This window comes from Ooceraea biroi, chromosome 12 (genome assembly GCF_003672135.1).
Source record: "Ooceraea biroi isolate clonal line C1 chromosome 12, Obir_v5.4, whole genome shotgun sequence".
Classification (NCBI taxonomy): Eukaryota; Metazoa; Arthropoda; class Insecta; order Hymenoptera; family Formicidae; genus Ooceraea; species Ooceraea biroi.
The window spans coordinates 8,248,011-8,263,531 of record NC_039517.1 but is presented as its reverse complement, the minus strand read 5'-3'; the positions used below and the strand labels follow the sequence as shown (position 1 = coordinate 8,263,531).

General features: G+C 48.2%; 1 protein-coding gene across 3 annotated transcripts in view; it reads right to left on the bottom strand.

The window, feature by feature from the left end:
* Positions 1-573: 573 nt before the first annotated feature.
* The window catches only part of LOC105284266 (LIM/homeobox protein Lhx5), a 39,046-nt gene continuing 24,098 nt past the window's right edge, over positions 574-15,521 (bottom strand). For 2 of the 3 annotated variants that reach the window (XM_020033251.2, XM_020033252.2), the window contains exons 3-8: positions 12,103-12,335; positions 7,923-8,153; positions 5,471-5,712; positions 4,166-4,448; positions 3,426-3,593; positions 574-1,821 (exon numbers count right to left, since the gene is read on the bottom strand). In XM_020033251.2, coding sequence (XP_019888810.2) covers positions 1,676-1,821; positions 3,426-3,593; positions 4,166-4,448; positions 5,471-5,712; positions 7,923-8,153; positions 12,103-12,335 — 1,303 coding nt within the window. In that variant the 3' untranslated portion in view covers positions 574-1,675. The remainder of the gene's footprint in view (positions 1,822-3,425; positions 3,594-4,165; positions 4,449-5,470; positions 5,713-7,922; positions 8,154-12,102; positions 12,336-15,521) is intronic. The other variant, XM_020033253.2, reaches the window with a different exon arrangement.

The following is a 15,521-nucleotide window of genomic DNA, read 5'->3' as shown; positions in this document are numbered from 1 at the left end:
TGTACACTCTCTTTCACACTTGGCTTATAAATCTTAAGCGTCCGTCGCGCCAATATCGCGACCGGTATTGCCATTCCGGTCCACTATAACTCGCGTTATACTGGCAGAAGGATCTTACGTAAATATAGCCTCCGAAAAATTAGAATAATAATAAAAATCGAATTTTAATTTTTAAATAATAAAACTCGATGATTATTGATCCCGCAGATCCTCTAAATGTACATTATAGAGAGGATTGGTCCCATTTATTTCTGCAAAGTGCTCGGCGCTATCAATAAATTATATTCTGTTTTTTCAAAGACAAGGCATCAATTACCCAAGGATGATTTTTAAAGAAATGAATTTTTCAGTACAAGTTCTCCAAATTTACATTTCTATTTAAGATTTAGATTTAAGGAAACTTCAAACTCATTTGAATCAATTGATCTTTGAAGCGTCATGAAACGCCACGATGAGTCGCATAAAACACGTTGACATGTTGCGACTTTTCTATGCAACACATCACTAGCACACACAGGGCCGAAGGGAAACGCTGCACGGCGATCGGAAGGAAATGAAATGCACAGCTCCATATACGGAAATACGAGGTGGTTTATTATAATATTTATAATCGTTATGCGCGTCGCGGCGGCGCGTCTCTTCTCGATCTGCCTTATCTCTCGTGTGTGCTGTATCAACGATACACATATATGTATATATATAGAATGAGAGAAAGAGAGTTTCACTTCTGGTGGCGTTCGGCGAGATCCAGCCGTACGCGCCAATCGCAAAGTTGCACGCGCGCGATTTCTTCAGCAAAGAGGGTGGATGGGTGGTGTGTTTCACGTGTGTATTTACATCGATCTCGTCGCCTTAACAGATACAAATTACACATTTCCTATTTATATTTATACTTTAATAATAATATTAATACAGCGTGTCTCTTCAAGTGCCGCGATTCGTGTTTGTGCATGTATGCACTCTCGTGAAGTCGCGTGTACGTGTACCGTGTATGCGCGTGTACCGTGTGTCCAGCGAATCGTTCGTGTACGTGTGTGTCTTTATATTCAGGTGTACATTGTAACAGCAGATATCTACAGGGTGTATCGAAAGTAACGTCAAAAAAAATAATCAACAGGGAGGGTACAATATTACACGATCGGGACTTTCGAATTTTATACACAATAATAATATTAATAATAATAATAATAATAATAATGAAAATAGTAACGTCGGCGTCGCGACGCCGAAGCGCGTGATAATAAAGATAATAGCGTGCCGAACCGCGTCGACAACGATAACCGTGGGACCAAGGCGCGCGGGCGAACGCTTCTCGCGCGCGTTTCCGTATCTTACATGGGGAGTGCGAGGAGGAGAAAGAGCCGGGAGAGAGATTCGAATCGACCGAGGTCCAGCGACTCGAGCTCGAGTGCGAGGGAGGAGCGCGAAAAGAACGGAAGAATGCCGTAGGAAAACGAAACGGGAAACGGGAAGGCGAACAGCGAGGCGGCTTCCGCTCGCCCACGGACCTCGAGATCGCCGGCGTCGTCGTCGTCGTTGTCATCGTCATTGTCGACGTCCGCTCTCGCTCGCCCGCTCGCTCTCGCCTCTCGGCGTCCGCGTGTCCTCCGCGCAGTCTTGGGCGCGCGGGCGGAATTATTATTATTATTATAAGGGACGTTAATTAAAACTCGTACTACCAGGCCAGCCCTTCGCTCTGCATCTGGTGCGGCTCGAGGAAGCTGCCGGCCGGTACCCCGCCGCTTCCCGGCCCGCCGCCGCCACCCGGGCCGCCGCCGCCGTTCCCGCCGCCGCCGCTACCCGGATTACCCTGGCCACCACCTGGGAACAGAACGTACGCGAATGGTGTACCAATGTCGATGCCAATTAAGATTTAAATCCCGCGACGTGCAGAGCGCGCAGCGGACCGACCAGCCGGCCGGCCGGAAGTCCCGCGAAAGTCGCCGGGACAATCCGCCGCCGGCGAGTCATAAATATTAACGCGATTCTCGATACATAACGAGAGAGAGAGAGAGGGAGAGACTGCGTTACACTTTCCTTCTCTCCATGCCCGTTGCGTCAGCATTGCGTTTTTAAATGCAAACTGTCAGATTTGACGGCGATTCGTTTATTTCTTATCTTACGCGCGGTTTTGCAACGCGTCTCTCTCTCCTTTGCGAGTCAGTGAAAACGGAAGACACCGGTTACCCCGGAGACTCGAGTTGCATCGTACATTCTCATTATCTCTCCCACAGATGGTTTATACGTCTATTTTACATATTGAAATGATGGTTGCCGTCATACGCCTCCACGAATGAATAGAGTGAAAAAAGTAAACGTTCGTATTTTGCAACGTGTGTAAAAGTGTCAAATTCTCGAGTCCGGGCAAGTTGAAAAGGGGCACGTCGAGCATTAAACGTACCGCTCTGCGAGTAGGTACACGCCGCGATTATTAACGCAAATATATTGTACTCTGCTCAACGCGTTAATGACACGCATGCAATTTGATTGATACGCCGGCGAGAGCCGGATAAGACAAACATGCGTATCTGACGTAAGTTAGGGGAAGGTACTTTAGGATTAAATGCATATCGCGAAAGGTCATGCACACACCGTGATTGTCAGATCTCAATTACCCGTGCGTCAGGCACCCGAGGGAAATGACATACACGCTGCCGCACTTTCTTGCGCAGAAAATCCCGCTCGCATAGAAACGCCTCGCGAGCTCGTGTATCCTTCGTGCACGAAATAACGTTGCGAATAATAGCGCTACGATGCGATACGATAAAAATGATTCCGCATGCGAAAGGTTAATAGCAAACGTATAATTTTCGTTTCAAACGTGAAACAACGTTGAATGGCGTGAAACAGTTCCGATACGATTCGCGGTACCAAAGCGTTCCCAATTAACGCGGCACGGCATGTGTTCGATCCAACAAGGATGTGTATAATAAATCGTCACGAGAACAATCGTCACGAAATGCGCGCGGCGAAGTGAACATTATATACAATACCTATCTTTTCCGGCCATTATTCCGCGCGTACTCGCGGATAGTAGCTAAGCTGAGACGAATAATTCAACGAAAGACACTGACACGTGGAAGTCACAACTAAACAGAAACGGGACTGACGTGTTAAAATTAATATTTGTTGCAGTGAAGAAAATTATTTCACTGACAGTGAGGCAAATATTTCGAAATATCACTCTTTCACTCGAAAATATTGATTTTCTTGAGGCGCTCGCGGATTAACAGTCATCCGTATAGAAACCGCGTGTAGAAAATAACGCTAATAAATCGGCACGAGTGCAGACATGTAAAGTTCATCCTCGTGTTCTCCGATAAACTCGCCCGATCGCGGCACCGATCGACGATTCGGTCGGTTTTCGGTGTGGTAATGTGATCAAACGGCGGAGGGAGGAGGGGAAGATATTATTTGCCGCTTACCTGAAGGTGCTAGGAACTCGCCGGGGCTGCCGCCGGTGGGCGCAGGGGGCCCCTGCCCGGGGGGCCCCGTGAGAAATTCCGGAGGGCCGCCCCCTGCGCCCGGAGGTGGGTACTCCCCTGCCACCGCCACTGCCGCTGCCATGCCCGCTAAACTGGCCGGGTCCAGGCCTGTCAGAAACAGATTACGTACTGCTCTCAAAGGGGATCTCTCTCTTTCTCTCTCAGTCTCCCTCTCTCTCTCTCTCTCTCTCTCATATCCGCCCAGCCATCTCCGAAACCGGCTGTCATAATTATCGCCGGAGCCTACCTACTTGATTCGAGGTTTATTATAATTACGCGAGATTCCGGGACTAGGGCCTCTCCGGGGCCCGTTCGTTCTTTCAGCGTAGATCGGCCCGTTTTTGTCCGTCGCGAGTCGACCGTCTCGAGGCGGACAACGCGCGGCGAGTTCCTCTTTCCCCGTTCGCATCATCGAGACCGTATCGCACGATCGACAAAACAATGCTCCAGCAAAAAACAGATTCGATTTATAAACGAGAACGGATAAAAAATTAAATAGATACGATGTTCTCCAGTTCTCGCGCGCACCGTTACAATTGAAGATTGTTAAGCATCTTCCGGACGTTTCTGTATTTATCTTGTTGTTCAAACGCGAAACCGGAATTTTTGTTCGCGACGAGAATACCGTCAAGCGACGAGAGAGCGACAGCGATCCCACGATAAAAACCATGGAAACTCACCTGGATTTCCCGCGGCAAAGTGCGGCCCGTGAGGGTGTGGGGGTGGATGCGCGCCGAAGAACTCGTGGTGGAAGGCCACCGGGCCGCCGTAGCCGAACTCGAATTTGTCCGCGCCGAAATACGGGAAGCCTGGTGGCGGGCCGTCCTCGCCGCCGAGGGCGCCTGGGTTCAGGTTCAACGGGAAGCCACGCATCTTACGCGAGCCGCCGAAGAAGGGGTTCCTGCCCATTGACGTCAACTGCTTCAGCCTGCGCTCTTTGCTCCTCTTGTTCTGGAACCAGACCTGGAAACAGCGTGCGGGCAGACCCGCCTTTAATCGCTGAATTATTTAAGGGCGCGCGGTCCACTATTCCTCAACCCTTCGCCTCTTTCGTGTTCTTGTAAAATTGTAAAATCGTGAGCGCACAATGCCGCCGTTGTTTTACGTTATTGTTATCGTTCCTCGCGTGCCGTCATCGCTATATTAAATTGAGACGGTTTTCAGCAACGTGACAAGAAACGTATTTCACTCCGTTCCACTTTGTTTTTCCCGTTGCACACCGAACCGCGCGAGAGCCGGGTAAACAATTTTTTTATCGGCGATGCATCGCGATTTCGCCGGCGGCATTGTCGCGGAATTATTTCGCGCTGAATAATATAGCGCGCCGCGCCGAGTAAATAATTCTCTGGCAAATGATCCGTCGACGCGCACATTTTTTTCGTCTACACTATTGCTCGCCATGACGGAGGAGCGCATTTGTTTGAGCAGTGCATTGCTTTTAAGCCGTTTTTTCCATTCACGAATTGCCAACAGTGGATATTACAATAATAGGCTCTCTTTGATATCAGCAGCCTTGTTTCAATGTTAACAGAGATTGCTGCTTGTAAGAAGAATATCAATTGTACTAATTTACCAATTGTAAAAACAAATACACACTGACACAATGCATTTGACTAGCAAGTAACATAAAGTAAAATGTTACATGATTACTATCCAGTGAGCATTATCTCTGTACGTTGATTTCAAAACTCAATTTGTAAAACAAAAATTTGTAAAGTTCTTGGATCCAAGAATAACAACACTGCTCAAACTTCTCTTCTTTTCAAGTGGGTTCTAACAGAACCCAACAAAAAAGTTAGCTTGAAATTGGATTACTAACAGATTTAATTAAAACGTGGCCGATTGAAAACAACACCGATAAATTTTTTACTGACGAATGATTGATCTCCCATTCGCCAAGCGACAAGACATGCAATCGTCGGACAATTCTCGCGGATCGTCCCGTCACACGACCTCAGCAAGGGACAGTTTATGTGTACACTCACCTGTATGACCCTCATGGGCAGCCCGGTCTCTTTCGCCAACTGCTCCCTGATGTGCCTGGTGGGTTTTGGGGTCGACGAGAAGGCCGTCTTCAGGATCTCCAGTTGCTTCGCCTTTATGGTGGTCCTTGGACCGCGTCGTTTCGAGCCGGCGCTGCCATCGCCGCTGCCACCACCGGCGCCGCCATCCGGGCTCTTGTTCTCCGTCTGGCTGTCCCTCGTCTCGGGATCGCCGTCCAGGGAACCTTCAATCGATCGAAATCAAACTGTCGCATTACAATCATACGACTACCGCCGCAGTTACTACCTGCAGCCTATTTCATGAAACTCGCCGAATCGACGAACAAGCGTCTGCGAAGTCGGTCATCGCGGCCGCATTTTCCGTACTTGCATGACGAATTCAAGAGATGCGCACGATCTGTCGATCTCGAATTTCAGATCGATTTCAGGACTCCTGAATCAAGTTGCATTGACAAGCGGAATCTGTTCGCTGAATCCAAATCTAATTGAAACGATCGTTCATCGATCCTGCGTTCCTCGACCTTCAGCTTTTACAGACGCGAGGCAGTCGCTCGTAGAGAATTTACAGAGGCAAAGGCTCAAAGATGTCAAGGTGTCTGGCGGGAGAAAAGGCTGACACAATATTTTCAGCGTTACACCGCGCGCGTTCGTTATTATCCGGACGTCGATATATAATCGAAGGGATAGTCGGTTTCTTAATCCTGAACTATCCACGTATCCGCTGACGCGTGACTCGCCGGTAACCCAGAAATAACTTGTCATCCCGAGGCTCGAGTCATCATCGCGCCACGGCAGTTTCTAAGCAACGCCCGTCGACTCGCGATCTCCCGTGTCGCGACGTTGAAGTTACATGAGAAAAAAAACGCATTGTCGATCAGCAGAAACGGGAATCTATATCGTAATACACGCACACACCGGGTGTCCCCTTCATCCGAGAGCTAAACGTCAGAAAAAGATGACGGTTACCTGGACGTCCAGACAGCGACAATTCAGCGATAACCGACTTTAACAGGCTTTACTGACGATCTACCATTTTTTCATAATTTTGCCTGCAACGCGTGTTGCAGAGATACACGATTTTAATGTCACATTTGGTCTAAATTAAAAAAAAAAAACAAAACTGAGATCAGTAGAGACGCGGGTAGATATCGGAGACTGCAACGGCGACTGGATGGCTTCCCGTCGCGAATTCGCGGCCAGGGATAATCGACCGTGGTGCCAGTCGAGGTAATCGCAGCTGAGAGGCCACGCGGTAGGTCTGGGACACCCCGTGTATCCCCGGTATCTTCATCGGCCGGATCGAGGTAACAACAATCGAAGCCAATCCCCCGGAAGCGATGCGAAACCCCCATCGGATTATCGTGGCTGCTGCCGCGCGCGCTGAAAGCCGTAGCTCGCACACGCGTGCACGCACAGTGCCACCATACACACACACACACATATGCGTACATATAAGTCCTGGGTTCTCCGCGGTAATCTATATATGCCATGTATATATATACCGGGTAGGTCTTAACCGCGGGACAAAGAAAATGTTTGGACAGTGTCACAACGGCGGGCCACCCCTCATGAAGACGGTCCCTCCTTCCCTCCCTCTCTGCCTCTCTGCCTTCCACCCTCTTTGGGGAACGAGATGCTCGTGGTGGTTACGAGGCCCATGCGAGGGTGAGAGTGAGAGGGTAGTGCAACACGGCCAGGGCGCCGATTGTTGTGCGCGCGATAAAAGAGCAGGAGCGATATAATGGCTTGACGGCGATCCGTCGCGACGCCACGAATTTCGTTCGTGCTTGCGAGTGGAGGGTGGCACCCGATCGACTTCGCTAATCGATTGCTCTTGATCGCGTTTTGAGAGGACCTCAGAGTGGCTTATGAATGTTGAGTACAGAGTCGCAGAGTTTACTTGCAGTTCCCGCCAGATGTGTATGTGTACGTGTGTATGTGCGCGTGTGCACGATCTATGGAATGTTTAATCGTTCTAATCAGGAGATGATGGCTTTAGATATTTCACGCGTGCATCATTCACGCTTGGCTGGCCGATATTGATTTTGCGATCTCTTTCGCTGCTTTTTGCGCGATCTATCATTCGCTCTTTTGCTGTCACGGAAAACGAAGCCATTGTTCTCTTCCACGTGCAAACTTCTATTTTCGCACAAACTGTTTATGACACCTATCAGATACATGATCCAAGAATTTGTGTACTTTTCATTAAATAAAGTCCGAATACAATCCAAATACAATCCTAACAGTTCTATTCACTTCTTCATGCACGCATTATTACCTGCGCAAAAGATTGATTCTTGATTTTGCAAAATAAATATATAATATTATATAATAAATGTTCGATAAATAAATTTCTACAGGAAAGGAATCACGAACATCTTGATCAGATAACTAAATTCATCAAGTTATGCCTTTAGTGTGTACCAGGATTTACCTTGATCCTCGGAGTCCTCCTGCTTGCAGGAATCATTCCCGAGAGGTAAATCGCCACCATGTCCAACAGTCTGGTCTCCGGGACCACCCGGACCAATGTTGTGCGTCCCCAGGTGAGCGTTGCGCACGGCAGGATCGTGGTGGTGGTGGTGGCCACCACTACCGTCCTCGTCCTCGTCTTCCGATCCAGAGCCCATCAGCGAGTCTCCGCCTGCCGACAGGTTGGACGGTTCTGCTCGTGAACGACGCGAGAACACCGATCCTTTTTAATAACATTGACGAACGAACTGCTGACTTCGGGAACAACGGCGATCGCTTCTAAATCGAATCGTCGCGCTTGTTCACCCTCGCACGAAAGCGAAACGAAATATCTCGCAACGTCAAGATTTTCTACACTTATTTCGTGTTTGATTGAGAAATTATATTACAATGCAATGATAATCCAATTGGAAAAGTTGCGAGTTAATTTACAAGACGAATACAGATCAATTATCATGTTCATGAGTTTGATCTAAAAGATACTCTTCATCGCGAATCGCTTTCGTGCAATTCGAAATTGTCGTTTCCTCTGAAATTGGAGATTCAATCTTAAATGAGCATGCAAGAAGGGATTGCGCAACGATGATCGCACGGACGTTCAATTCGATTCACAGTTTTTAATTGACGCCTGATTGTACTTTCGCTTGAAAGAGGCGATGCTACGCTTGCCGACGGCAGGGAATCCGCGCGAGGATGCCTGAAGAGGAATTGATTTCTCTTTGGCGATCGACATTGACATCTATACACAGCCTAATTGAAAATAAACTATCTCAGTGTATTGTTACGATTGCTTCGCAATTTATCACGGGATAATAATTGTTTCGCGTCAAGGTACGCGTGATCGTCGCGGTAAATCAACGCAGCGATGAAACACTTTAAAAAGACGCGTTTGAACAATCGCGTACTTCTTCCTTAACGTAATTTGACCGACACGAATTACTTCAATTGTAAAATATGACCGCGTACGGCAAGTAGCGCGTCCTCAAAAGTAGACTATCGTTTTCTACGTTTAATGACGGTGTTGCGGCCGGCGGATATCTTCAACGGAGCCGCAATATATTTTACGGCGGGTACCGCCGAAAAAATGGCGATAGGTGTCTCCGGATATTAATCGTCTCTACGAACATAATTACCGTGCTCTCGGCTCGCGCCGCCGAGAGAGAGAGAGAGAGAGAGAGAGAGAGAGAGAGAGACAACGGCCACGGGGATTCGACAACCGACAAATGGCCAAGCTGATGGCAGAGATTAATGTTGAAAAAGTGTCGAGCATCAAGACGGTCATGTCGTTTAATCATCGGCCCGAAATCATCCTGAAGGCTCGCGTCAACATCCTGCCCCCAGTTGCGCGTCGAATCCGTTCTTAGCGCAATGAAGATTTCGAGCGGGGTGCTCTGTACCTGGCCTCTCCATTGTTCTCTTTAATCATCAATAATTGGCAATACGCGGAACGATCGCAACAATAATCAGTAGCAACAGACAACAGAACAAACGCGAAGAATAACAATTCCTAATGACCGAATTCCAAATTCGTGAAATTGCGTACGTAAAGCTTACTCGATTAAATCTGGCTCGCATAAATCAAGTTAAAATTTTCTTCTTTATTTCGCTGCTATTTCTGTTCTGTACGTTACGCTATTTTTTCCCTTACTTTGTAGTATAATTTATTAATCATTACGATTTTTTGTTGCACTACTCATCAACTCTCTCTCTATTCTCCCGCGGCCTTTTTTATTCCACTCGTCGTGACGGTTCATCCTTTCCTGCGAAATCCATCCGTGAGGATGCCGTTTCCGAAAAATCACGAAAAAAATTCTTCCACGAAGGCGTCACTCTTCGGGAGTGACACTTGATGCGGCTTATTGATCCTCCGGCACTCCTGAGAAGAGCCGTAGGTTTTATCCGCAGGTATGCGCGCCGGGGCCTCTTACAACGTCCGACAACACCATCGATGACGAAGACGACGGCGACGATGATGACGACGATGCTTCGCGCGAAACTCATCGACAGCGAAACCGGCGGGCCGAATCGGTCGCGGCCATGGGGCGTAAATCATTCCGCCGCGGCGCTCTCTCGCGCTCCTTCGAGCTGTCCCACGACATTGTCTCACGTACGACGGCGGTGGCGAACACAACGCGGCACATCGGAGCCCCGCGCGCGTCCTCGGGCCTCCGAGAAGAGAAAAAGGCGGCCGTATGCACAAGGGGAGAAAGAGAGAGAGAGGAGAAACGGGTTGCTGGGGCGTTTTGCGGTTTCGGCGTCGGCAACGGAGCGACAAAAGGTTCGCCCCCTGCCTAACGACCTTTCGGTTTTCGTTTCACGGCTTATATACGAGTGAGGCCCTCGTGAAACCGAGCCGGCCCCCGCTGTCTTTCTCTTTCGCTCTTTTTCTCCCTCTTGCACTCTCTGTCCCGTCATCCCTTCTCTCTCCGTCACCCTTCGCGGCCGGTGGTTCACGGTGGCGTACGCGCCGCGCTGTTTTCACAGCTTGCCGCCCTCTCTTTTTCTCTCTTCTCGTTTCCGTCTCTTTCTACCAGGGTAGAAACCCCCGTGAAAAACCTGCCCATTCCCCTTTCCCCACCGATTCACCGGCCCCACCTCGTCACTCTTTTTTTTTCTTTTTTTAGGCTGATCCTGACTCCGTGAAATCCGTGACGGCGTGCGCGTTGAACTGTGACCTCCCGAACTGTGCCAGCCGAAAAAATAAATCCCAAAATTCCGGGCCACTCCAGAAACACAGCAGATCCCCGCCCGTTCCCGGTTCTTTGTGGCGATGCTCGAATTCACCGCGATATCGATGCTCGTACTACTGGCTTTGCCGTCGCGAGTAACGTTACCGCATGACGTTCACCAAAGTTGCCCACACGTCAATAGGATTTTATAACGTATCGATATTTGCTTGCCATATTCTTTTTCCTTTCAGACTTCCGAAAGCAAGGTCCGTAAGAGTTCGGCATGGATACGTGTACCTTCCGCTTCGACGGCACCCAAGTAGTATCGGCAGCTCTTCGGGTTCTCCGATAATCCAAGAGGGAGAGAACGCCGAGGCGAGCCGCCTCTCCCGACTTCGAAAGGCCGGACGGCGGCCCCGCGCGATAATTTACGGCGGCCTCTCTTGCTCCACGAGCGACGGATAAAATTATTTATCGGCGGCGGGAACGGAAACGACGGGGGCGATCGTAAAACGCGCCCGGAGATCGGCCCGGACGGTGGCGAGGAGCAGTCGCGTCATGATAAAACGCCCTCGTCCTCAAAACGAGGGAAGAGGGAGGGCGCCGTGTCCCGATGACAGCGGAGATCGATATAACGAAAGGCGATTGTGCCTCGACTTTGTCCGCGCAACGTGCGCTAAATGCGATTTCGCGCGAGTTTTCGAGACCGCGATCGATCGCCGCGTGCCGCTGACAGCCACGTGCCACGTGTCGAAATCGCAAGCTTGCGCGACGTATTTAGGCCGGGCCGAGCCGAGCCGGGAAGACCGAAACTTCAGGTTGTAACGTGCTGGCCGGAAGAGCAAAAATTTATTTACGTATTACAATCGATTTTATACAAAATACAGATGTTTCCAAAATATCGCACGTGTCATCGATTGGATTGGCGATCAGATGAAGCGGATATCACATCAGTCCCGCCATCCATTGTTAACAGGCGAATTAGCTACGTTAGATAGAGAAAGACAAATACGAAGATCGCCCCTGAATTTACTGGACGTCGCTTAAATTTAAATCACACGACGAATCGATTCGCAAGTGGTACGCGAACAATATGCATGGAGCTGAACCGTGATACTTCGGTACGTCGCTTCTTCGTGAACTAACTCTACCATAACTTTGTAACTTCGTCTATAGTCCCACCGGAAAATTAACTACGAAAACTGTGTTGTTCACATTTTAATCGTCGACAATAAACAATTGAACATGATCTACGTTTGTAACTTAATCTCGCTGCATAGTCATAACATAATAAATTCGCCTTAACTTTGTGCTACCGTCTCTTTCACGTAAGAATCAAGCGTCAATTCTTATTCCTGCACATGAAACAATGATATTCTTTCTTGAACGTTGTCACAAATGACAATCGCGTCGTGCCGATTTCGTTACGCAAGGGGAATGACTATCGAAAGGGGTGACTCTGGTGAGACTTACCGTGATGGCTGTGCACGTGATGCGGATCCGGCAGTGGCTTGCCCGACAGGTAGTCCTGCTTGCAGACGAACTTGTTGTCGTCCAGGACGTAGAGCTCCTCGCCGGTGCTCATCTGCTTCCGACACACCACGCAGGTGAAGCAATTCAGGTGGAAAACCTTGTCCCTCGCCTTCCTCACGAGGTCCTGCGGGTTTATCCCTTGCAGGCAACCGCCGCACTTGGTACCGTATCGCCTAGAAAAAAGGATGTAATTCAGATTTATCGCTCTTGGCGCGCCGATGAAAGGGAGGATAATGAGCGCGTGGGTGTCGGATGTGTTGCTGCACTGGTGCCGGGCACTGCAGGGAGGCGCGGAGCGTCTGTTCTGACAACTCGTCTTAATTCCATTAAAATACAAATCCACGAATGCACGAGTGCATTGTAGGAAACCGGGAGATGAAACATGCAGATTAATGAAGATACCTATCGCCGAGTAGCGTGAAGTCGCATAAGGGACGCGCGCGCTTGTCAACGAGAAATAAATTCGAGATAATCGCGCGCAACAACTCTGTTGAATCGCACATTACGAGCATTGATAAAAACGAAAGCGCGCGAAATTTCGTAACAGATTGACGCGCGCGATCGTCCGGTGTCAGCTGCAGCTTTGCATCGCCAGAAGAATCGCCGTGATTTCCGCGTGTCGTGCGCGTTAATCGGACCGCCACGTAAATCTATTTAATTTTCCAATTTCACCGATGTTTCTCACACCTCGGCGTCTCCGGTCCGGTGAAATTGTCAGGAGGAAGGTTGCTATTAAGCGTCGGAGAGGTACCGCCGTGGGGTTTAATCATAAGTATACCCGATTTCTCGATTTTTCGCGTTCTTTTCGCGCAAAGGCGCCGGAGCACGCCTTCGCGACGTTGTAATTTCGTCGTGGCGCGCGTTAACGCGAACCCTCAATCATTAAACCGCGATCATCGCCGCGCACTGTGTTATTATCACACGTGGCTGTCGGCGATTCTTTTCACCGTGAGGTGCCATGGATCATGTTTCGCAGCTTGATAGCGAACGGACTCGCCGAGAGGAACGACGCGTTCGTTTTTTCATCCGCTTCGCGAAATTCTGCTGCCGAGATTGCTCCTGCGCCCTCCACAGGAACGTATCGCATTTGATAAGAGCGTTTTTGAATTGTCGGAGGTAATCGCGGCTCGGCCATACTGATCGAGCGTAAAAGTTACAAGTTCCGTTTGTAAGTCAGTCAGACCGCGAATGTCGATGAAAGAAATACGGCGCCTGTAAAGAGACGGTGGTTTAATGCTCCGATCCGACATAAAGAGTCTGAGGGCCCTACCGTGTCGTAAAAACGCACCGCGTTCCCGATTTTTTTTTCTCCCAACGTGGAATCGTTAAGCACTCAGCTCTCTTCAGACGGCTCGCGCCGATCTGTCGTTAAATGTTACCTCGCCGTTGCGTCATCGCGAACTGAAATCGCGCGAGCACTATTGCCGCAACTACAAAGGAGCCTATCACGAGAAAGAGTATTACAAAATTATGTTGTAAAATGAAGAAATATCATGTGACGAGATATTATAAAATTATATTACAAAATCAGGTGCTCCATTTAAAAAATATAAAATCGTGAAATATTAAATCCGGAAATACAATGAGATGAAATAACTATGAAATAATTGTAAAATAATTATAAAATTAATATAATATATTTAATAAATTGTAAAATTGTGTGATATCTAACTACGGAGATTACACGTCACAAGGAAATGTGAAATTATTTTATAAAATTGTCCTATTAGCTGTCGCAAAACCCTGAAATCGCAAAACCCTGAAATCGCAAAATTAAATTGCAAGATTATGAGAAATGATTATAACGCGGCAAAATCGAAAGAAAAAGAACGGACGGATTTCGCAATGCTTCCGGTTGACGCGTGATCGTTTGCGAATCGAGCCGGAACAATCGTCGAGCCGTATATCTCTAAGACTGTATCATTACGGCGTGGCAGAAGCTGCACTCTTCTAACTGGCAATCCGAATCGATCTAACTATAGCAATCACGCAATTAATTATAGCAATTAGTCGGGGCCCTTAGGGCTGGCGTGCTCCGAAGAGTGGACGTCTCAATCGATCCCTACCCTACCGTCATTTCGCCAACAATAAACAAGTTAAAGGCGGATGGCGGATCACCGGCTGAGATCACGAAATCAATCGTTCACTGGCAATTTGCGAGGGTAATATTATCGACCGGTGGCTACTTTTTAATCTGACGCGTTGTTAGAAACACACATGGCTTTTATTATAAAACATCTACTTGATATCTTTTAATTACGAGGTTTCCGGGCATCTCCATCATTTCTCCAATAAAACTCAGACCTTATTCGGCATTATCGCCGTACGATTATTAACGAAACAATTACAAATCACTCGTGGAGTAGGAGCATAACGCCGGAGAAGCGTGACCCAGACGCTGCTGGAGACTCATTGTTAGCTTAATTGTTCTCGGCGTACCTGATCGGTCGACCCGATGGGTGTGTGCGTTTGGGTGCACAATAAATCCCGCAGGATCTGCCTCTATTGATTGCTGCCAGGTACCGTATCAAGCGGACCAATTCGTCGTGCTTTATTACCGCGAACGCGTGACTGCCGTTGGAGATGCAAGTGCGAGGCGTCTTGCGACGCCGAGAATGTCGCTGGCCGAGAAGAAAGAACGGTTGCGTCAATCCATATCGGCGAGGCCGATTAATCTATATGAGCGAATTCATGAATCGCATGAATTGTTAAGTCTCCGCAAACCGCCGCGATTGTTAGCCGTTTAACGCGCCGTTAATCTGCGGCTGCACCGTACAGAGTTCGCCAGAAATTACGTGCGACATAATTTATTATGAATTCGGTAATTGATTATAATATTAAAATATATTGCGATACGTGTGTGTGTGTGTGTGTGTGTGTGTGTGTGTGTGTGTGTGTGTGTGTGTGTGTGTGAGAGAGAGAGAGAGAAATGCGTTTCCACTTCGCGTGACGTGAAATAGCAGAGGTGTAGAGCAAAAGTAGCTTTAACAATAACTCGCGATGCGCAAAGAGTTATTACGTGATAACTAAAATTTTACATCTCACTTATTCACATGTATCGAAAGTGCGTCTGGGATGATTGCACATTTATGTTTCACCTTTCATAAAAAATCAAATATTTCAGTTAATCGACAGAAATATGCGCACCGTGAGAATAACGAGTCGAACGGATGCTATACGAATCAATTATCAGAAGGCTCCGCGCGCGTGATCAGCGATTGTGCCAGTTATTGTAGATAAATTCTCATCGCAAACGTGTATAAATCTTTTTTCTTCGTTGCTTTTTTTTTAATAGTAAACGTTCACTCGAAATCTTAATAATCTTTTTCTGCGCGATTGGCATCGATGTTAATTATTGC